Here is a 23,450-nt window from a genome sequence, read left to right on the forward strand (position 1 = left end):
ACAACAAGCTCCTACAGTATAGCACAGGGAACTATATTCAATGTCCTATGATAAACCATAATGGAAAAGAATATTTTTAAAAAAGGAATGTGTGTGTGTGTGTACAAATGTGTATAACTGAATGACTTTGCTGTACAGCAGTAATTACTTCAATAAAAAAAAAATTCTGTCCTATCTATAATCCCTAGAGTATCAGAGTATTTACTGTATTTTTCTTGCTCACAAAATTTAGACTATATATTATAGTCACAAAATTTGCTGCTAATTATCTTGTTTCTGCATATTTTGAAACTCAGTGCTAATTTGTCACTTATTCATAAATGTTACCAATATAAAACATTCTTCACAAAGTTGTATTTCCTAACATGTTTGATTACAGTAAATTGGCTATATGAATATTATTAGAAAAAACAGACCTTTTTGTGGGGGGGGGGGAGTATAGTTGATTTACAGTGTTGTGTTAGTTTCAGGTGTACAGCAAAGTGAATCAGTTATACATATACGTATATCCACTCTTTCTTAGATTCTTTTCCCATATAGGCCATTACAGAGTACTGAGTAGAGTTCCCTGTGCTACACAGTAGGTCCTTATTAATTATCTATTTTATATATAGTAGTGTGTATATGTCAATCCCAATCTCCCAATTTATTCCTCTGCCACCCCATTTCCCCCCTGGTAACCGTAAGTTTGTTTTCTACATCTGTGTCTCTGTTTCTGAAAAACAGACCATTTTTTGCAAGATTTTTCCCCACGGTATTTTATACACAAGATTTTATAACTATGTACAGATTTTTTTGTTGTTGTTTACTTACAATTTTAAAGGTAAGTCTGATTGCATATATTAATTTGTCTTCTGAGTCAGGGCCTTGAAATTCCTCCTCTGTATTTCTACTAATAAGCGATTTTACTAATGGAACTAGAAGCTTTAATCTTCAGTTTCTGTTGTTTTGCAGATGTTCTACTCATGGTTCCCCAGGACCAGAAAGCAACCATATTTCAGATGTACCACTTCTAGATAATCCCAAGTAAGGTTAATTGATTAGCTTTGGGACCTCACAGCTAGACTGCTTTTTAGCACTGAGAGAGAATATTAAGAAATTGGGAATAGTATGATATCGAGTAGAATGTATTATCTGAATACTTTCTGCTCCACAGTTTGAGTCACTTTTCTGTTTAGTTATATAGCTTTGCTCCATTCCACTTTTTGGTGTTTCCAAAGTTTTCTCTACAGCACCAATCCAAATAAAATATTAGTTCTCCTTGTTTCTGCTTGTCACTTTGTCATTCTGTAAGTTGAATGCAAAAGCTTCCAGGTCCCCTTATAGGTCACAAGGAAAAAATGTAACTGTTAAAGAGTTATTTCAGAGGAGATTTTGTGTGCAAAAATTTGGCAAGATGAATGAAAACTCATAATTCCTGTTCTTTCAGTCCCTGGCTATGTTCTTCGTTGCCTGCTTCTTCCGCGCTGGCCCCGGTCACTTTTGCATCTATTGTAGAAGAAGAGCTACAGCAGGAAGCAGCTCTTATCAGAAGTCGAGAAAAACCCTTGGCTTTGATTCAGGTAAATAACCTGCTTATTTGGGTAAGAACTCTGCTACATTCCATCCTTAGGTCTTAAGAAAATTCTCTTTGGTTGCAGAGGTACATGTATTTATCACATTAAAACGTGAGTGCAATGTAAAACAGAACTGAAGCATTCGGCAAGTATTAACTGAAGCCATTCAGGATAATTAATTTACAACAGATAAACTGTGCTAAAGCTAGTATTTTTAGCACTGGTGATGCTTTGGGCTGTTTTAGTATTTGAAGGTGACCAGCAGAGAACTTGGCATATTATCCAGCTCTACGGACACCTGGCTTCTGTATCGGTAAGAGCTCTTAGGTCGTAAGCCACTGACGACCTAGTCAGGCTAACTGAAGGAGAAGAGAACTTATTTGAGAGACACTGAGATTCCACAGACATAGCTGAAAACCAGAGAGCCAGCCTTAGGAAACAGATAGACTCACAGTTGTCCTAAAGAGCTTAAAGAACTAGACGTGTACAACAACAGAAAGTATCTCACAGGATGAGCAACTGGAATGAATGGATTCCAACGGCTACCTTCAGTTTCTTTTTCCTTGCTGTAGATTAAAATCAAGGGAAGCTGGGTATCTGATTATTCTTACTCAGGCCTCAACCCTTCTCCTTTCGAAGGAGACAGCAGGATACCTATTCCACTGTCTGGTATGCATAGAAAGTGGTAGTTCCACAGAAGGAGATTGGAAAGCTAGTAGAATCCCGCTCAGTGTATAACTGAGGGAGTAAAGCAACTTCTCCTTTTTCCTTCCTCCTTTCAGATTGAGGAGCGTGCGATACAAGAGTTATGGGCTTTCTATGAAGCAGTTGGCGACCCTGATGAGTTTGTCGTTGTTGAAAGGACGCCGCAGGGACCACTGGCAGTACCTATGTGGAATAAGCATGGATGCTAGTTCACCATGGAGTTGAGATACAGTTTTCATCAGTTGTGATTGTTATAAATAAATGCTATGGAAAAAGAGTTCTTACAAATTCAGTAACAGATCATTCTAGATAGAATAAGAAAGGATTTAATTTCTTTACTGAACTTTAAGCATATACTGTTTGTATGATTAAAAAGAAATCCCTCAGAATTGCGATTTTAGTAACCTTTTGTGTAAAAATGTGTGAGAGGAAAAACTTTATTAGGTTAAGTTTAAATAGAACTATTTCTTCTGAATAGTCTTGAAAGGAAAACGTGAGTGAAGTGTAAAATTTAAGAGTGATGCATTAAAAATAACTTTCTGTTTGAGAATTTGGGATAAATAATTTAGATTTTTGCCAAATATCTTTTTTTTTTTTTTTTTTTTAGTGTGACATTGATGAGCTTAATAGGAGCGCCAGCCATTACTTTTGATCCCTAATGGCCAAAATTTTGTGTTTGCTGTAGTAGTTATGCCTCCATTCTTGTGTCTTTTTCATCAGGCTTTGAACGGTCTGGCCTGATTTTTAAAGCTTGAGCTGCTTGAATGCCATTTTATTTCGGTTTCAACAGCACATTCTCCATTTTGCATTGAACTGTGGAGTATGGTGGAAAGGAAATAATACTATTCTGAGCAGCTTAGTCTGAGATAATAGTTTCTTATAATATTTGGAGTCATTGTGGGGATAGTTTTTGGATGGGGAGAGGAGACCTTATAAAAGCCTTATTGTGACAGAATCCATTTCTGAAAGTGTTAAAATTTTCTAAAATAAATGCTTAATTATACATATAAGAATTGAATAGTTTGGAAGAAGGTTGGTTTACAGTTACCTTTACAATGTTACATAATCAGAAATTCTCTGAGCCTGGGTTATATGAATAGACATAAACATTGTTTTCTTTACAGTATGCTGTTTGGGTTGATTTTGAGTAGTTAAATTTTTTAAAAAACAATGTTAAATCTGTGCTCCAGCACCTAGACAGATTGGGAAGGTTAATGTTTCTGAGAAATAATAAGCCAAGGGGAACATACAGGCAAATCACCGCTATAATTAGGTTGACGAAAATACGGCTGAAATTAACTCAACACTTGAGCTTTAGCTCCACCCAAAGCAGCAAACTTGTAAGCAAATGTGCAATAAAAAATAATCTTGATCCATTTCACTGTTACTGTGTGTTTGATATACTACACTGAACATCTATTACGGGAGAAATTACTAATGATTCCTCCTAATATCATATATTGTAGCCAGTATTTGTTGAAGTTGATGCTGTATCCATTCCTTCACTACTTACTTAAAAAAGGGCAGTTTTCCTAAAATGCACCTGTACGTTTGAGTAAATTGAGAAACAATGAATTTTATAATGTTTTATGGATGTTGCTGTAAAGAGAGTTTCTGAAGTAACTGATTTATTTCATTTGCACCTCTGATTCTTCCATGCTTCTTGGCATCTTTACAGATGCCACAAAGTGATGATTTTCATGGTGTACTCCATGCTGCCGGGGGAGCACCCTAAGGGCCTTCGGGGCCTCTGGTGAGTGGGATATGAAGGAGGAGGGACCAGGGCTGACCCAAGTCTGTGGGGTTTTAGGTCTTCACACACCTCATGCAGAGCAATTGCACTTTACGACCTGCTTTATATAGTGGGGTATTATATAAAACTTCATTTGGGAGAAAAAAGTTCTTCTGCTAGTAAAATGAAAGGTAATAAGCACTGCTATAAACTACACGAAGATAGCAACCTGATACGCTGTGACCAAAAAGCCCAGGAAAGTGATGGGTTTTTTCCTTAACGTTATTCTGCCTCCAATAGTTAACTCACCTGTAATCCCATGACTTGAAGAAAGTCTTAAGACTCTAGAAATGGGCAATTTCAGGGACCAGTGGGATGACGAGGTTTTTAAGATTTTGACCAGAGCAGCCACAGGGCTCCTTAGCCTAGAAAGGTGTCGGTTGATGGGGAATTGGGATTGGGGGTAGAGGCGTCAGAGCGGCATATGCTTAAAACTGGCAAAATCAAGACCAGTCAGGTAAAGTCCTATTTGTTGACGAAATACTAGGATTCAGGACTTCTCGTGAAGTCTAAAGAGGTGGCTTTTAAAATACATTGTAGACAATCTTTATAGAGGAACAACAACAGATAGTCAGTTGAGAAAGGTATTGCTAGTTAATATCTTGGTTGGGTCTATACTCTTTTGGAGGCTGGGTTGTAGTTTTTAGTTCATGATAAGGGGGTTGATTAGCTGATTCATAAAACTTTATTTTTTTTGGCTGCGTTGGGTCTGCGTTGCTGTGCGCCGGCTTTCTCTCGTTGCGGCGAGTGGGGGCTACTGTTCATTGTGGTGCACGGGCTTCTCTTGTTATGGAGCACAGGCTTTAGTAGTTGTGGCACGTGGGCTCAGTAGTCGTGGCTCGTGGGCTCTGGAGCGCAGGCTCAGTAGTTGTGGCGCACGGGCCTAGTTGCTCTGCCGCGTGTGGGATTTTCCCAGACCAGGGATTGAACCCATGTTCCCTGCGTTGGCAGGCGGATTCTTATGAATCAGGACTGTACCACCAGGGAAGTCCTGATTCATAAAATTTTAGATCTGAAGAAACCTTGTAGATTAACCCTGTGTATTCACTTTATTATATAAATTGAAGAGCATGAACTCCAGAGAAAGTGGGTAATGAGAATGAAATCTTGTCTTTTCCGTCTGATCCACCTACAACTACACCAAACTGCCTCTGAGAAATTACTAATTATCTGTAGCAATTTAGCCAAGACTAAGAAAATATTAAAAAGCACTTAGTAAAAATACATACAATCCAGAAGCTTCCAGAATTATCAATTTAAGAGCTATTTTCAGAAGAAACTGCAGCAACCTCCCACCAGGGAATTGGGGAGAGTCATCCAAGATATTCATGGTAATGTTGATGTATATCTTTTTTGCTTGAGGTGATGTTCAATCATGTACGATGCCAAAACAACCTGGTCTTTCCTACACACATGACCATCAAACTATATTTTAGACCCTATATATATTTCATTTTCTTGTATGTCTCTACTTGGCTGCTTGGCTGTTTGTGTCAAAACTGAATTCTTGCCTTTCCCAAACTCTCTGATCTTTTTTTATTTCCTTATCTCTTAGTCTGTGATTCTCCTAAGTCATTAAGGCTAAACTTTTGGTTTCTTTGTCTCTCTCCCCATTCTGTCCCCACATTTATTGTCCAACGCCTGTCAGTTCTGTCTCTGCAATATCTTTTTTCTAATTTTTTTCATTTCATTCACATTACTACTACTGTTTTAGGTCCTGAAGTTTTTCTGAAAGTTCTCAAACTTCTGGTGTCAGGATCCCTTTATACAGATTAAAATTATTGAGGACTCCAAAGAGCTTTTGTTTATATTCATAACATATCTATTATATATAATGTATTGCAAATTAGAACTTTAAAATTTAGTTCATTTAAAAATCATAAGCCAACACATACTAACATAAATAAAATTTTTAACGAAAATGTAACTCTTACAAAACAAAATTTGAAGAAAATATATGAAAATATGTAACTCAGTATTTCAGGTTTAGGCCTTTACTGGCTGGTTTAATAGAGGACTCCTACATTCTCATATCTGCTTCCACATTTATTCTCTTGTGAAAACAAATGTCTTAGTGTCTGGAAACTTGAAAGACTGAGATTGAAAAAGGCAGGTAACATATTATGAAAATAGTTTTGACCTCGCCAACTCCTGCAAGGTCGAAAAAGTGGTCCACTTAACTGCTTGAGTCCCTTAATTGTTGAGTCCCTTAACTGCCACCCCATTCTCTGTTTCCTGGTCGAAGGCATTAAATTATTTAACTCTCAGACTAATACCCCTAAAGCATATCTTCCTGCTCTGAAAACTTAAGTCACTCCCTCTACACTTTAAGTTCATATTTCCTCAGCTTGGGCTTCCAGTGATTTCTTTGTCTTTTTCTTTTTTTTTAATCTCTACACATAGTGGTGGAGCCAAACCTGACCTGATGTTTCTCCCAAATAGGCTTCAAGCTTTGCTCATGTAGATCTCTACCTAAAGTTTTCTTTCTCTTCACCTATTGAAATTCTACCCATCCATGATAAAGGCAACCCCAATTTTATTTTCCTTATAAACTTTTTCTTTTTTTCCTTCTCATACCTCCTCAAAAGTAAACCAAAATAAAGTGTTAGTATACATGGGTCAATTATGTTCCAATTTCCTCTTAACACTTTATATCTTTTAGGGAACTTGTCAAATTCTGCCATTATTTTTGTTTTTCTGTTTGTCTTTTACTATTAGAGTTTGAAGGCATAGGCGAGGCACTTCTTTCTTTTTTGTGTGTATTTAAATCTTCAAAATCTTGAACTGTAACACAAGACAAAAAGTTTTACTTCAGTGATTTACCAGTAAGTCAAGCATGGACCATTAACAGCCTCTTGGAAAGAGGTGCTGGATTCACTAGTATTTCATGGAGGATTTCTGTTTCTATGATTCATGATATTGGTCTGTGGTTTTTCTTTTGCTCTCTTTTTCTAGCTTTAGAATTAGTTTAATAATGGCCTCATGGAGTGATTTAAGAGGTAGTCCCTTTTCCTCTGTGTTCTGGATGTTGATAAATGATGGGTATTATTTAAATATTTGATAGAATGAACCAGTGAAGCCATCTGGTTATGGACTTTCCTTTGTGGAAAGGTTTTAAATTATTAATTCAGTTTCTTTCTCTTTACATGTTATATGTAAGTCTATTGAGATTTTCTGTCTTCTTGAGTCAGTTTCAGTAATTTGTGTGTCTAGGAATTTTTCCAGTTCATCTAAATTGTCTCATTGGTTGGCAATAAAGTTGTTCATAGCATTTACTTCTTATCCTTTTAATTTGTGTAGAGTTGGTGGTGAGGTCCCCACTTTCATTTTTGATTTTGGTAGTCCATTTCTCTTTTTTTCTTTGATCATATCAGTTTTATTGTTCTGTTCAAAGAACCAACGTTGTGGATCCTTTTGATCTTTCCCTATTTTGCCTGCGTCCCCCTTGTTTCAGCCCTGATCTTTATTATTTCCTTTTTTCCTGCTTGCTTTAGCTTTAATTTGCTGTTCTTTTTCTAGCTGTGTAAGCTTAGATTATTGATTTAAGGTCTTTCTTCTTTCCAAAACATAGGCATTTAAAGCTGTAAATTTTCTGGTAAGCACTGCTTTAGCTGCATTACATAAATTTTTTTTTTTTTTTTTTTTTTTTTTGCGGTACATGGGCTTCTCACTGTTGTGGCCTCTCCCGTTGTGGAGCACAGGCTCCGGACGCACAGGCTCAGCGCCCATGGCTCACGGGCCCAGCCGCTCCATGGCATGTGGCATCTTCCTGGACTGGGTGGGGCACGAACCCGCATCCCCTGCATCGGCAGGCGGACTCTCAACCACTGCGCCACCAGGGAAGCCCCATTACATAAATTTTTATATGTTGTGTTTTCATTTTCATTCAGTTCAAAATACTTTCTAATTTCCTCTTGATTTCTTCTTTGAACCATGGATTATTTAAAAAGTATATTGTTTAATTTCAAAATATTTATGAATTTCCCCCAATATCCTTTTGTTGATTTCTAATTTAATTTTGTTAAATTTGGAATATTTTTTTATTGTTTCAGTCCTTTAAATTTGAGACATGTCTTATCATCTAACATATGAAAGTTCCATTGTATTCATGAGAAGAGTATGACTGAATTGACATCATCCTCTTACGAAGTGGTAGCTTACAGGACTGTTTCCTATGTTGTGGACATAAATTTGTTGCCTAAATAAAGGACAGGAATAGATGCTGAAGAACAAAAGGAGTGGACTGTGCTGGATATATTCTATTTGCACCTCAGATCCATTCTCTGTTCTTCTCCCCTCTACTATGTCTTGTGGAGTTGAACTCTAGGACTTTACCAGTCAGCTTATTTACCAGCCAGGGTTAGGCAACCTCTGGCTTCTGGTTATATTAGCCAATTTGGAACACTAGCAGAATACTGGCATATTGACGGGAGGAAAGATAAAGCTGTTTTTTTTTTTTTTGCCCTTTACCTCCATGGTGTTGCTGTGGGCCACATGTCTCACAGGCTCCTATCAGGTAGCTCACTCTCCACACAGCACTTTTCTCTCCACATTGTTTCCCTTCACCCATTCAGTTCTAGGAATGGCAAAAGATGTCCCATTATTTCTAGCCCAGATTACTGAAGTATTCATTTTAGTTTCCCTATATCCTGCCCACATTATAAAGAGTCCTTCAGTAATTTACCCAAGTTGAGAGGACTGTCTGTTTCCTGCTAGGACTCTAACTGATTAGAGATGATCCGAGTAATGGAGAAAAGTAAGAGAATGTAGAGGTTTTGATTCAAGGATATTTCATTTAGAAACTTGACAGTGAACAGGTAGATGCATGAGATACAGAAATGATAGATGGTCACTTGTTTTGTGTTTTAAAAATGGAATTCTGTGCATCAAGAAAGCAGAAGGTGAGACGTCGATGCATAGAGAAAGAGATTGGAGGTGCTGGGAATAGAGTAAACAATTGCAGAACGGGGACGAAGAGGGAATCAAGAGTACAAAGTACAACTTGTGGGAAAGGAGAGAAGTACTATCTGTTTCTCCTAAACTGCAGGGAAGAAACAGGATAATCATTGATCAGTGGTTCTCAGTTTGGTCTCCACATTAGCAACGAACATCACTGGGAACTTCAGAGAAACACAAATTATCGGGCTTCACTCCAGTTGTATGGAATCCAAAATGTGTAGAGTGGATCCCCACAATCAATGTTTTAGCAAGGCCTCCAGGTGATTCTGATGCATGCCACGTTACTCTGATACTAAAACGAGGCAAAGATGCCACACCAAAAAACTACAGGCCAATATCTCTGATGAACATAAACACAAAAATCCTCAACAAAATATTATCAAACTGAATTCAACAACACATTAAAAGGATAATACACCATGATGAAGTGGAATTTACTTCAGGGATGCAAGGGTGATTCAACATCTATAAATCAAAATGAAGGATAAAAACCATATCATCTCAAGAGATGGAGAAAAAGCCTTTGACAAAATCCAACATTCATTTGTGATGATTCTTAACAAAGTCGACTTAGAGGGAATAAAGGCCACATATGACAAGCTCAGAGCCAACATCATACTCAATGGTGAAAAGCTAAAAGCTTTTCCTCCAAGATCAGGAACGAAACAAGGATGCAAACTCTCACCACTTTTATTCAGCACAGCATTGGAAGCCCTCAAATTGGAAAGGAAAAAAGTAAAACTTCACTACTTGCAGGTAACACATTATTTACAGAAAACCCTAAAGACTCCACCAAAAAATTGTTAGCATACATGAATTCAGTACAGTTGCAGTATACAAATTAACATAAAAATCTGTTGTGAATCTATACATCAATAAAGAACTATGAGAAAGAGGAATTAAGGAAATCCCTTTTATAATGGCATCAAAAGGAATAAAATACTTTGGGATAAATATAACCAAGGAGGTGAAAGAACTATTAAAACTATAAAATACTGATGAAAGAAACTGAAGAAGACACAAGTAAATTGGAAGATACTCTGCACATGGATTGGAAGAATTAATATTGTTAAAACGTTCACACTACTCAAAGCAATCCATGGATTCAATGCAATTCCTATCAAAATTCCCATGGCATTTTTCACAAAAATAGAACAAACCTAAAATTTGTATGGAACCACAAAGAACTCAAATAGCCAAAGAAATATTGAGAAAGAACAAAGTTGGAGGCATCACACTTCCTGATTTTAAACCTACAGTAATCAAACCAGAATGGTACTGGCATAAAAATAGACATATAGATCAATGGAACAGAACAGAAACCCACACACATATGGCCAATTAATTTATGACAAAGGAGCCAAGATTATACAATGGGGAAGGGACAGTGTCTTCAATAAACAGTGTTGGGAAAACTGGACAGCCACAGGGAAAAGAATGAAATGACTACTGTCTTAAATCATAAAAAATTAAAATGGATTAGATTTGAATGAAATACCTGAAACCATAAAACTAGGGAGGAAAAGGGGGGGTAAGCTCCTTGACCAGTTTTGGCGATGGTTTTTTGGATTTGTCACCAAGAGCAAAGGCAACAAAAGCAAAAACAAAGAAGTGGGACTACATCAAACTAAAAAGCTTCTGCACAGCAAAGTAAACCATCAACAAAATGGAAAGGCAACCTATTAAATTGGAGAAAGTATTTCCAACTTACATTTCTGATAAGGGGATAATCCAAAACGTAAAAAGAACTCATACAACTCAGTAGCAGAAAACAAAAAAAACAACAAAAATTGATTTAAAAATGGGCAGAGGACCTGAAGAGACATTTTTCCAAAGACTACATAGAGATGGCCATGAAAACATCACTAATCATCAGGGAAATGCAAGTCAAGACCATAATGAGATATCCCACACCTGTTAGAATGGCTATTATCAAATAAACAAGAAATAACACGTTTTGGTGAGAATGTGGAGACAGGAACCCTTGTGCACTGTTGGTATAAATGAAATTGGTGCAGCCACTATGGAAAACAGTATGGAGGTTCCTCAAAAAATTAAAAATAGAACTACCATATGATCCAGCAACTCCACTTCTGGGTATTTATCTGAAGAAAATAAAAATACTAACTCAAAAAGATATATGCAGGGCTTCCCTGGTGGCACAGTGGTTGAGAGTCCGCCTGCCGATGCAGGGGACACGGGTTCGTGCCCCGGTCCGGGAGGATGCCACATGCCGTGGAGCAGCTGGGCCCAGTGAGCCATGGCCGCTGAGCCTGCGCGTCCGGAGCCTGTGCTCCGCAACGGGAGAGGCCACAACAGTGAGAGGCCCGCGTACCGCAGAAAAAAAAAAAAAAAAAAAAGATATATGCAGCCCCATGCTAATTGCAGCATTATTTACAATAGTGAAGATATGGAAACAACCTAAGTGTCCACTGATGGATGAATGGATAAAGAAGATGTGATACACACACACACACACAGTGGAATATTATTCCATAAAAAGAAGGAAATCTTGCTATTTGCAACAACATGGATGGACCTTGAGGGCATTATACTAAGTGAAGTAAGTCAGACAGGAAAGACAAGTACTGTATGATCTTACTATGTGTAATCTAGGAAAAACAGAAAATAAGAAAAAACCAAGCTCATGGAGACAGAGAGCAGATTGGTGGTTTTGCCAGAGTTAGGAGGTGAGGGGTGAGCAAAATGGGTGAAGGGATTCAAAAGGTACTAACTTCCTGTTATAAAATAAGTAAGTCATGGGGTGTTATGTACAGCACTGTTAAACAAAATTTTTGTGATTATATATGGTGACGGATATTAACTAGGTTTATTGTGGTGATCATTTCACAGTATATATGAATACTGAATCATTCTGTGGTACACTTGAAACTAATAAAATGTTTATGTCAGTTATACCTCAATAAAAAAATTTCTAGCACCAGTCTTTGTTTGAAAATAAAAATTAAATGGCCCAAGTTAAGACTGTGTGGGAAAAATTATAGGGCCAAACTCAATTTCAAATATTCAAGACAGACCGTGACTTCTCAAGTAATCAGGTCTTCTGTTTTATAGTCTCCCTTCACCTATCTTTTATATATTTAATTATGTGCATATAGTCTTTTTGATTCCATACGTGGTATAATTAAGTTTGGAATTAATTTGCATAGAAAATGAAGAACTGGATACATTGTTAAGTGGTTGTGAATATGAATTTATAATGTACATAATTTTCCAAATGCTTAAAATGTGTATTTAGCTATGGAGCTTAATTTAGTTTATATTTGGAGCTCCTAAAAAATAAAATCCTATAAATATGCTCCTTTTAAAACAGATGGCATTTGAAATAGATGGCAAATATTTTGTACCTTTTAAGATTCGGCTAAAAATATTAAGGGAATCTCCAATCCCTTCATCTGCACATGAGATGATGAAAAAAAAGTGATTTAAGATTTAACTTTTTTTTTTTTTTTTTTACTTACAGAGACTTTGGAAGCACAATTTAGCGTGCACTAGGATTTCTACTTTTAGGATAGAGAAAAGACATCTTCAGCTTTCTCTTGAAAAATCACCTCTAAATAACAAGAAAAGCAAGAAGCAAACACAAAGTTCACTTTTGATCAAATCAGGAGATATCTCTAAGACTGCGCCACACTGTAGGAAGACAGAATGAGTGTGGGTCCCATGAAACTTCTAGTAGAATGGCCTCCACTTTTATTAGTTTATTATAACTACATAAAACCCTTGTTCTTTAACTATTTTCCTTTTTCAGCTGGTTCTGATTTGAGCTCTTCTGGGTCCAAAACATCTATCCTGAGCTTCTCAAAATTTCCCCAGAACTCAGAGTAGATTTGGTTATCCACTTTGGTGCGTTTCAGGTATTGTAGGTCAACTGGCTTGTAATAAACTTCAGCATGCTGCTTGCTCATGGCCCAAGCCATCTCAATGTCAGGCTGACCCCAGGCCAGCATCTCACTGGCTCATCACCGGTTCTACTGATCACTGCCATGTTGCAGCCCACAAAGCGCGGCCTCACTTTTGTGTCTGTGTGTGTGCTCCTTCCCCAGTTGACTGGAAGGGGCCAGAACTAACTGACCTTGCAAAAATAAGTACCGGAAAAAAAAATGTACTGGAGATATCTCCAGCGCAGTGCCTGTAGCTGACAGTATGACTGTATACTTGCAGACCATGTGTTGTTACCACACGCATGCAAAAGTCTACTGTTAAAGGGGGTGGGAGGAAACTGGGAGGGGATGGATTTGTCAACAGCCTTGACGGTGGTGATGCTTTCATGGTGTGTTCTTATTCCCAAACTCATCAAGTTGTATACATTAAAAACGTGCAGCTTTTTACATAGTAAGTGGTTTTAAAAGTAAATTGAATTAAAAAAAGAACAGAAGAGCCGAAAATGATGCCTCTGAGCTGGGGTCAGGGCCCACTTTTGGCACAAGTCTCTTTAGCCAGGTTTGACTTCTAAGCTCTGCAAGTGTATGTTACTTATATAATTATTTAAAGATTGTAAAGTTAACTATAAGCTCAGAAATGTAGTAAGTAGATTGATGGCTTTATAGAAAAGAGCACCAGACATAATTTTTGCTCAGTATAAATACTGATTGAAATTGTGTTTAATCTTAAAATTTGAGACTGTATAATATAAGTGCCCCAAACTTGGTTAACATGAAAGTTCTAATTATTAAGCCAAGTTTCCTTCATAAAATCAGCCCCAGTTTCAGAAAATGTACAAGTATAAATATAAAGTATCTGTCTTCACTGTGATGTACTGTAACTGCATTAGGTATTTTAAGGTAAAATCTATGGTGGAATGTAACGAACATGTAGATTATCTACACAGATAAAATCTTGTTCCCATTCCTGAGTACACTTCAGATTTGTTAAAGTAATACTAAACTTCTGAATCCGATTATGATGTATGAAAAGAGGTAAATTGTGGATTCTGATAAGTTACCAATATATGCCATATAGTTACAGCAGCAGACAGCAGATTTGAATAAACCCTCTTCTAATAATCATATCAATTGCTGGGTCTTCCTATATGGACTATCAGTAAAGAAAAATACAAAGCAGGAAGTTAAAGTCAGTTAAAATTTATGAAGGCTTCACATTGATTTCTATTAAAATTAAGCATGTTTAAACCTGGTTTTAATTTTGTATTTGACTTGAGCCTCAGAGTCTTCTTTGGAGTTGCTCTTTTAAGAGAGCATGTGGGGAGGAGTCAAGATGGCGGTGTGGGAAGACGCAGAGGTAGCGTCTCCCCACAACTAGGGCGCCTGCCTGGCCACTGGTGGGGGACTCTGACCCCCAAGGAGATGGGAGGAACCCCAAAGTGAACTGGTAGGATATAGGGGGACTGAGGGGAGAGGAAAAGTGGAGGCCAGACAAGATCAGTGCCCCTGAGGCCGGGGAGATCAGGAGTAGCAGGCGGGAGGGGCTATCCAGGAGGAACAGGAGAGGAGCGGAGGGCAACTGCCCCGCCCACGTGGGCCCGGGGAGCCTGCTGAGCTCCCAGGCTGATCCCCTGCCCTCCAAAGCCCCCTCCAGGCCAAGTGGGTTCTTGGGGGCATAGAAGGGGGGCTGGGGAGATCAGGAGAGGCAGGTGAGAGGGGCCGTCCCAGACCCCAGACCAGGGGAGCAGGAGAGGAGAGGAGGGCGACTGCCCCATCCACTCAAGCCCAGGAAGCCTGCGGGGCTCCCAGGTGAGGTCCCCTTGCCCTCTGAGACCGGGGTTGGGGGCATGCCTGGGCTCCTTCTGTTCCTTGAGCCTAAGCCCCACTCCCCCACAGCCTCCAGGGCCTCTTCCAGCCCTGTGGGTCCTGAGCATTGGCCCTGCCCACTGCCCAGACCTCGCCCTTGCTTAGGCCCCGCCCCCCATAGCCAAGGCCTTCCCTCCCTTTTTTCCTTTCCCTCCTCTTTTTTAATATTGTGGTACTGATGTACCTTCCAGTTGTTGATTCATCTATATTTTTATTTTTACATTCTTTCTAACATGTCTGTTAGGTTCCTAGTCTAATTTTATTTTTTACTTTGTTTTCTGTTGTTGTTTGTTTTTTGCCCCATTTGCAAGCCTGGGGTTGGGGGGAAGCTCCTGCAGTGGGAGCTCCAAGTCTGAACCACTGAACTAACAGAGAACCTCAGACCCCAAGGAATATTCATTGGAGAGAGGTCTCACGGAGGTCCCCATATCAGCACCAACACCCAGCTCTACCCAAAAGCCTAGGAACTCCAGGGTTGGAAGCTTCAGGCCAAACAACCAGTAAAATAGGAACACAATCCCACTCATAAAAAAAAAAATGAGACAGCAAAAAAATATATCACAGTGAGGTTAAAACCTACAAGACCAAATAAATGAAGAGAAAATAAGCAATCTACCTGAAAAAAAAATTCAGAGTCATGATAGTAAAGATGATCCAGAATCATGGAAATAGAACGGAAGCATGGATTGAGAAAACACAAGAAATGTTTAACAAAGATCTAGAAGAACTAAAGAACAAACAAACAGAGATGAACAACACAATAACTGAAATGAAAAATGTGCTAGAAGGAATCAATAACAGAATAACAGACGCAGAAGAATGAATAATTGAGCTGGAAAACAAGATGGCAGAAATAACTGCCAAGGAGAAGAATAAAGAAAATGGAATGAAAAGAACTGAAGACAATCTCAGAGACCTCTCTAACAACACTAAACACACCAACATTCAAATTATAGGAGTCCCAGAACAAGAAGAGAAAAAGGGTCTGAGAAAATACTTGAAGAGATTATAGTAGAAAACTTCCCTAATATAGGAAAGGAAATTGTCACCCAAGTCCAGGAAGCACAGAGAGTCCCATACAGGATAAACCCTAGGAAAAACACACCAAGACACAAGTTAATCAAACTAATAAAACTTAAATTCAAAGAAAAAATATTAAAAACAGCAAGGAAAAAACAAAAAATAACATACAAAGGAATCCCCATAATGTTATCAGCTGATTTTTCAGTGGAAACTCTGCAGGCCAGAAGGGAGTGGCAGGATATACTTAAAGTGATGAAAGAGAAAAACCTACAACCAAGATTACTCTACCCAGCAAGGATCTCATTCAGATTCAATGGAGAAGTCAAAAGCTTTTCAGACAAACAAAGCTAAGAGAATTCAGCACCACCAAACCAGCAGTTACAACAAATGCTAAAGAAACTTCTCTAAGTGGGAAACACAAGAGAAGAAAAAGACCCACAAAAGCAAACCCAAAACAATTAAGAAAATGGTAATAGGAACATACATATCAATAATAACCTTGAATGTAAATGGATTAAATGCCCCAACAAAAAGACACAGACTGGCTGAATGGATACAAAAACAAGACCCATATATATGCTGTCTACAAGAGACCCACTTCAGACCTAGGGACACATACATACTGAAAGGGAAGGGATGGAAAAAGATATTCCATGCAAAAGGAAACTGAAAGAAAGCTGGAGTAGCAATACTAGTATCAGATAAAATAGACTTTAAAGACTGTTACAAGAGATAAGGAGGGACACTACATAATGATCAAAGGATCAATCGAAGAAGAAGCTGTAACAATTACAAATGTTTATGCACCCAACATAGGAGCACCCCAATACATAAGGCAAATGCTAACAACCATGAAAGGAGAAATCGACAGCAACACAATAATAGTAGGGGACTTTAACACCCCACTTACACGAATGAACAGATCAAACAGAAAATAAATAAGGAAACACAAGCTTTAAATGACACAATAGACCAGATAGATCTAATTGATTTTTACAGAACATTCCACCCAAAAGTGGCAGAATACACTTTCTTCTCAAGTGCACATGAAACGTTCTCCAGGATAGATCACATCTTGGGTCACAAATCAAGCCTCAGAAAATTTAAGAAAATTGAAGTCATATCAAGCATCTTTTCTGACCACAATGCTATGAGATTGGAAATCAGTTACAGGAAAAAAACTGTAAAAATCACAAACACATGGAGGCTAAACAGTGCCCTACTAAATAACCAAGAGATCACTGAAGAAATCAAAGAAGAAATTAAAAAATACACAGAAACAAATGACAATGAAAAACAATGACCCAAAATCTAGGGGACACAGCAAAAGCAGTTCTAAGAGTGAAGTTTACAGCAATTCAATCTCATCTCAAGAAACAAGAAAAATCTCAAATAAACAATCTAACCCTACACTTAAAGCAACTAGAGAAAGAAGAACAAAGAAAACCCAAAGTCAGTAGAAGGAAAGAAATAATAAAGATCATAGCAGAAATAAATGAAACAGAAATGAATAAAACAATAGCAAAGATCCATAAAACTAAAAGCTGGTTCTTTGAGAAGATAAAATTGATAAACCCTTAACCAGACTCATTAGAAAAAAAAGGGAGAATGCAAATCAATAAAATTAGAAATGAAAAAGGAGAAATCACAACTGACACTGCAGAAATACAAGGGATTATAAGAGACTACTACAAACAACTATATGCCAATAAAATGGACAACCACGAAGAAATGGACAAACTCTTGGAAAGGTACAATTTTCCAAGACTGAACCGGGAAGAATTAGAAAATAACAGACCTATCACAAGTAATTAAATTGAAATTGTAATTAAAAATCTTCCAACACAAGTCCAGGACCAGATGGCTTCACAGGCAAATTCTATCAAATATTTAGAGAAGAGCTAACACTGATCCTTCTCAAACTCTTCCAAAAAATTGCAGAGGGAGAAACACTCCCAAATTCATTCTACAAAGGCACCATCACCCTGATACCAAAACCAGAAAAAGATATCACAAAAAAGGAAAATTATAGACCAATATCACTGATGAACATAGATGCAAAAATCCTGAACAAAATACTAGCAAACAGAATCCAACAGCACATTAAAAGGAACATACACCAGGATCAAGTGGGATTTATCCCAGGGATGCAAGGATTCTTCAATATATGCAAATCAATCAACGTAATACACCACATTAACAAATTAAGGAATAAAAACCATATGATCATCTCAATAGATGCAGAAAAAGCTTCTGACAAAATTCAACACCCATTTATGATTAAAAAAAACTCTCCAGAAATGGGCATAGAGGGAACCTACCTCAACATAATAAAGGCCATATATGACAAACCCACAGCAAGCATAATCAATGGTGAAAAACTGAAAGAGTTTCCACTAGGATCAGGAACAAGACAAGATGTCTACTCTTGCCACTCTTATTCAACGTAGTTGTGGAAGTCCCAGCTACAGCAATCAGAGAAGAAAAAGAAATAAACGGAATACAAATTGGAAAAGAAGATGTAAAACTGTCACTATTTGCCGATGACATGATACTATACATAGAAAATTCTAAAGATACCACCAGAAAACTACTAGAACTAATCAATGAAGTTGGTAAGGCTGCAGGATACAAAATTAATGCACAGAAATTTCTGGCATTCCTATACACCAACAATGAAAAATCAAACACTCCCATTTACCACTGCAACAAAAAGAATAAAATACCTAGGAATAAACCTGCCTACGGAGGCGAAAGACTTGTACTCAGAAAACTACAAAACACTGATGAAAGAAATCAAAGATGACATAAACAGATGGAGAAATGTACCATGTACTTGGATTAGAAGAAATATTTTGAACATAACTATACTACCCAAAGCAATCTACAGATTCAGTGCAATCCCTATCAAACTACCAATGGCATTCTTCACAGAATTAGAATTAAAAAATCTTACAATTTGTATGGAAACACAAAATACCCCGAATAGCCAAAGCAATCTTGAGAAAGGAAAACGGAGTTGGAGGAATCAGGCTCCCTGACTTCAATCTATACCACAAAGCTACAGTAATCAAGACAGTATGGTACTGGCACAAAAACAGAAATGCAGATCAATGGTACAGGACAGAATGCCCAGAGATAAACCCACGCACATATGGGCACCTAATTTACGACAAAGGAGGCAAGAACATACAATGGAGAAAAAGCCTCTTCAATAAGTGGTGCTGGGAAAACTGGACAGCTACATGTAAAAGAATGAAATTAGAACACTCCTTAACACCATACACAAAAATAAACTCAAAAATGGATTAAAGATCTAAATGTAAGACCAGACACTATAAAACTTTTAGAGGAAAACAGGAAAACTGCTCTTTGAAATAAACCACAGGATGATCTTTTTTGACCCACCTCCTAGAGAAATAAAAACAAAAGTAAACAAATGGTATTTAATTAAACTTAAAAGCTTCTGCGCAGCAAAGAAAACCAAAAATGAGACAAAAAGACAACCCTCAGAATGGGAGAAATATTTACAAATGAAACAACAAAGGATTAATCTCCAAAATATACAAACAGCTCATGGAGCTCAGTATCAAAACAACAAACAATCCATTTAAAAAATGGGCAGAAGACCTACATAGACATTTCATCAAGGAAGACATATAGGTGGCCAAGAGGCACATGAAAAGATGCTCAACGTCACTAATTATTAGAGAAATGCAAATCAAAGCTACAATTAGGTATCATCTCACACCAGTCAGAATCGCCATCATCAAAAAAGCTAGAAACAGTAAATGCTGGAAAGGGTGTGGTGAAAAGGAACCCTCCTACACTGTTGGTGGGAATGTAAATTGATACAGCCACTAAGGAAAACAGTATGGAGGTTCCTTAAAAAGCTAAAAATAGAACTACCATATGACCCAGCAATCCCACTACTGGGCATATACCCTGAGAAAACCATAATTCAAAAAGAGTCATGTACCACAATGTTCACTGCAGCACCATTTACAATAGACAGGACATGGAACCAATGTAGATGTCTACTGAAAGATGAATGGATAAAGAAGATGTAGCACATATATACAGTGGAATATTACTCAGCCATAAAAACAAACGAAATTGAGTTATCTGTGTGAGGTAGATGGACCTAGAGTCTGTCACACAGAGTGAAGTAAGTCAGAAAGAGGAAAACAAATACCGTATGCTAACGCATATATATGGAATCTAAAAATAAAAAATGGTACTGATGAACCTAGTTGCAGGGCAGGAATAAAGACTCAGACATAAAGAATGGACTTGAGGACACAGGGTGGGAGGGGGAAGCTGGGACGAAGTGAGAGAGTGGCATGGGCATAGATACACTACCCAGTGTAAAATAGTTGGCTGGTGGGGAGCAGCCACATAGCACAGGGAGATCAGCTCGGTGCTTTGTGACCACCTAGAGGGGTGGGATAGGGAGGGTGGGAGGGAGGGAGGGAGACGCAAGAGGGAGGGGACCTGGGGACGTGTATGCATATGGCTGATTTGCTTTGTTGCGCAACAGACACTAACATGGTATCGTGAAGCAATTATACTCCAACAATAAAGATTTTTAAAAAAAAAAAAGAGGGAGCACGTGAATCCTAAAGGTGTTCCAAAATTAGAAATTAGAGATTTTTACAGGTTAATGGGAGTTCACGACTCGGATATTCTCCTTTACCAACGGGGCCGGGAACGGAAGTCTGTAGGCGGATCTGGTCAAGCAAGCGAGCGCATAATGCACCTCCTCGGGGACAGAGTGAAGCTGGGGTGTCCGGTCACCTACGTGGACCAGTCGGGTGACAAGATCCTGCTGGAGATGCTGGATCATCAACTTGACGAGTGCCGATACGTAACCAGCGCCATCCCTCCAACTCGGACTGCCAGGACACACTTCCGACCGGAGCTTCCTTCGGAGAGAAACCAGTGACTCCAGCGTCTTCCAGTGGGGGGCGCTCATTACGTGCGTGACGTATTACAAGGAGGCCTTTGGGAAGGAAAAGGATCACTGCGGCTGTATGACCCTCGAAGATGAGGAAGCTCCGATTTCGGTAACCCCGGACGACACCAAGCCAGATGGATCGCCGCCCGTCCTCACGGGCTTCATTCATCCTCGCTCCAAAAGCTGACCGCCTTGCTGAGGTCCATAAACAGCTAAGGAAGCGGAAACTCTGGGAGCTGGATGCCAAAGGGCTAGGATCCCAAGGAGCTTTACAGCGGTGCGCTATGAGGAGAAGAAGCGTGCGAGGAGAGGCACTCCGGGGGCTGCTACACTGCCTACTTCCGCCCGGGGTCACGACTCAGTACGGAGGGGGTGACTCGCGCGCCCGCAGGCAGGGTTCACTTGGCTGGCACGGAGCCCGCCACGTAGTGGAGCGCTCACCTGCACCGAGCAGCAGAGGCTGCAGAACGGGCAGCTAGAGAGGTCTTGAGCGCTTTGGGCAAGGTGGCAAAGAAAGACATGTGGGTCCAAGAACCTGAATCAGAGGGCGTTCCAGCTGTTGAAGTCCCCCACTGCTGTTGGTGGGAATGTACATTGCTACAGCCACCGGGAGAGGAACCTGCCTTCCGTGACAGGCCTGCTGAAGATCATCGGACTTTCCACATCGATAACTGCCCTGTGGTTTGTGGTGTACAAATTCAGGCTGCCGACCCGATCCTGAAGTTTCGGCTTCATGCTTTCAGCTTACTCTTTCCCAGCATCGTCGAAGGCAAGATGTTGACAAATTGAAAGGCTGTGTCATCGGATCATCTTTAAGCGCACTGATTTAACCCCTCAGTTTAATCTCTGTGTATCATCTCCTTAACTTCCGTTAAGATCAAGCTCCATCTTGGGACTTGTCTGTAGGCCAGCTCGTGTTGATTGCTAGAAAATTACCTTGTGATCAATTTCTTAATTTCAAGAAGTTAAAGCTGACGTGCTCATAAGAAAAAAAAAAATAGAAAAACACTCAAGTTTTGTAATTCTAGTATTCCTTTTATTTTCAATCCCAGTGAAATGGAAATAACATTAAACGGGAGTGAAAAGATGAATTTTCCTTTACCTTCTAAGAATAACACAGCAGTGACCAGCCAGGGTTTGCTCATTACTCTGATTCTGTTACCATAAAATAGAATGGTGTATTTGACTCATTTTGCGTCATTAGAAATGGAAAACTTTTAGAGGCAAAGAGGCGTTTAGTATGGTTTCATATTAGATGTAAGTCCATCACTATGTATCTAACACCATCAACATCACACTCATTACCAAGCATTTGTTTGAATAGAGAGTAGAATTAAAGGACAGGGAATAGCACGTACCCCTCCCTGCCTAGGGACTGATGTTTGAGTGACAAGTGGCAGGAAGTAATATAATGTAGTAGGTTCTAAGAACCTATAAGAAGAGATATTGGAAATAAGTACTATAATTGAAGGTAGTGGCTGAGATTTAAAGAAAATAAATTTGGGACTTCCCTGGTGGTCCGGTCCAGTGGTTAAGAATCTGCCTTCCAATGCAGGGGACGGGGACGCGGGTTTGATCCCCGGTCAGGGAACTAAGATCCCACATGCCGCGGGGCAACTAGGCCTGCATGCTCTAGAACCCAAGCGCCACTAGAGAGCCCGTGTGCCGCAACTACTGAGCCCGCACGCTCTGGAGTCTGAGCGCCACAACTAGAGAGCCTGTGCACTGCAGTTACTGAGCCTGTGTGCTCTAGAGCCCATGGGCCACAACGAAGATCCTGCGTGCCACAACTAAGACCCAACGCAGCCAAATAAATAAATAAATAAATTTGCTCTTCGGTTGTATATTATGCAACGTTTACTTTGCATTAGTTAAATAGAGCCCTCCAGATGACCTTATCTTGAACTTTTTGGAACTGTACACCATTCAAGGTGAAAAGCAGGCTTCTTAGAAAGGAGGTTTATTTTCTCTTTAACATCATTTGCCCTCAGAGTTGTTGGTGTAAACTTGCTATTCTTCTAGGGTAGAAAGCAAAGACATATATGTAATTTCACTAAGTTTGCCATAGGATTATTACTTTCATCAGTAAGATGCTATAACGCTATATAAATGAGCCGTTTGTAGAGTTCTTGTGAGGCTGAGGCAGTTTGGTATCACAACAGGATCAGGCAGTTTACAGAAATATCAAACATTTAAAAATAGGGCAGAAACGTATGCTCAGTGCAGTGTTCCCTAAAATGTTTTCTATGGAATGCTAATTCTGAGGGCTCTTGACAGTTCTATATATTTCTAAAAGCCCAGTGGCTAATTTGGGAAATGCTGGGTGAAAGACCACAGGACTTCTCGGAACCTTTAATTTGCTAATATGCATTGAAAACTCTCAAGAAGGAACTTTTATAACATGCTTTATTTTTAAATGTATAATAAGTTCATTTAACCAATGAACTCTTTTTCTTTTCTTTTAGCAATATCCCTAGGGACTGGAGTTCTATGGAGAATATGTGAATCACACTGGCATCAAAGTTAGATACAGAAGCTCTGGAATTAGAAAAACTAGCAAGTCATTTTACCTCTCTGAGCCCTGGGTTCTCACCTATACATTAAGAAGAATAATTCCTACCTAATGGGAATATTAGAGATTGCTAGTTCATGTAAAGAACATAGCTTATGATAAGCAGTAAAAATGC

General features: G+C 38.9%; 2 protein-coding genes and 1 pseudogene across 13 annotated transcripts in view; 2 read left to right on the forward strand and 1 right to left on the reverse strand.

The window, feature by feature from the left end:
* IBTK (inhibitor of Bruton tyrosine kinase) overlaps positions 1–3,637 on the forward strand; it is a 98,704-nt gene extending 95,067 nt beyond the window's left edge. For 5 of the 7 annotated variants that reach the window (XR_010836156.1, XM_059083740.2, XM_059083742.2 and 2 more), the window contains 3 exons: positions 955–1,026; positions 1,430–1,562; positions 2,339–3,637. Coding sequence is in view for 5 of the 7 variants with exons in the window: in XM_059083740.2 (XP_058939723.1) it covers positions 955–1,026; positions 1,430–1,562; positions 2,339–2,470 (337 nt within the window). In the remaining 2 variants the exon portion in view is untranslated. Of the gene's footprint in view, positions 1–954; positions 1,027–1,429; positions 1,563–2,338 lie in introns of those variants that run through there. The other 2 variants (XM_059083744.2, XR_010836157.1) reach the window with 2 other exon arrangements.
* Positions 1–23,450, reverse strand: part of LOC131768113 (COP9 signalosome complex subunit 8-like) — a 312,045-nt gene that overhangs the window by 28,575 nt on the left and 260,020 nt on the right. The window lies entirely within an intron of this gene.
* Positions 14,251–21,484, forward strand: LOC131768212 (amine oxidase [flavin-containing] A pseudogene; annotated as a pseudogene).

Source organism: Kogia breviceps, chromosome 13 (genome assembly GCF_026419965.1).
Source record: "Kogia breviceps isolate mKogBre1 chromosome 13, mKogBre1 haplotype 1, whole genome shotgun sequence".
NCBI classification, from domain to species: Eukaryota; Metazoa; Chordata; class Mammalia; order Artiodactyla; family Physeteridae; genus Kogia; species Kogia breviceps.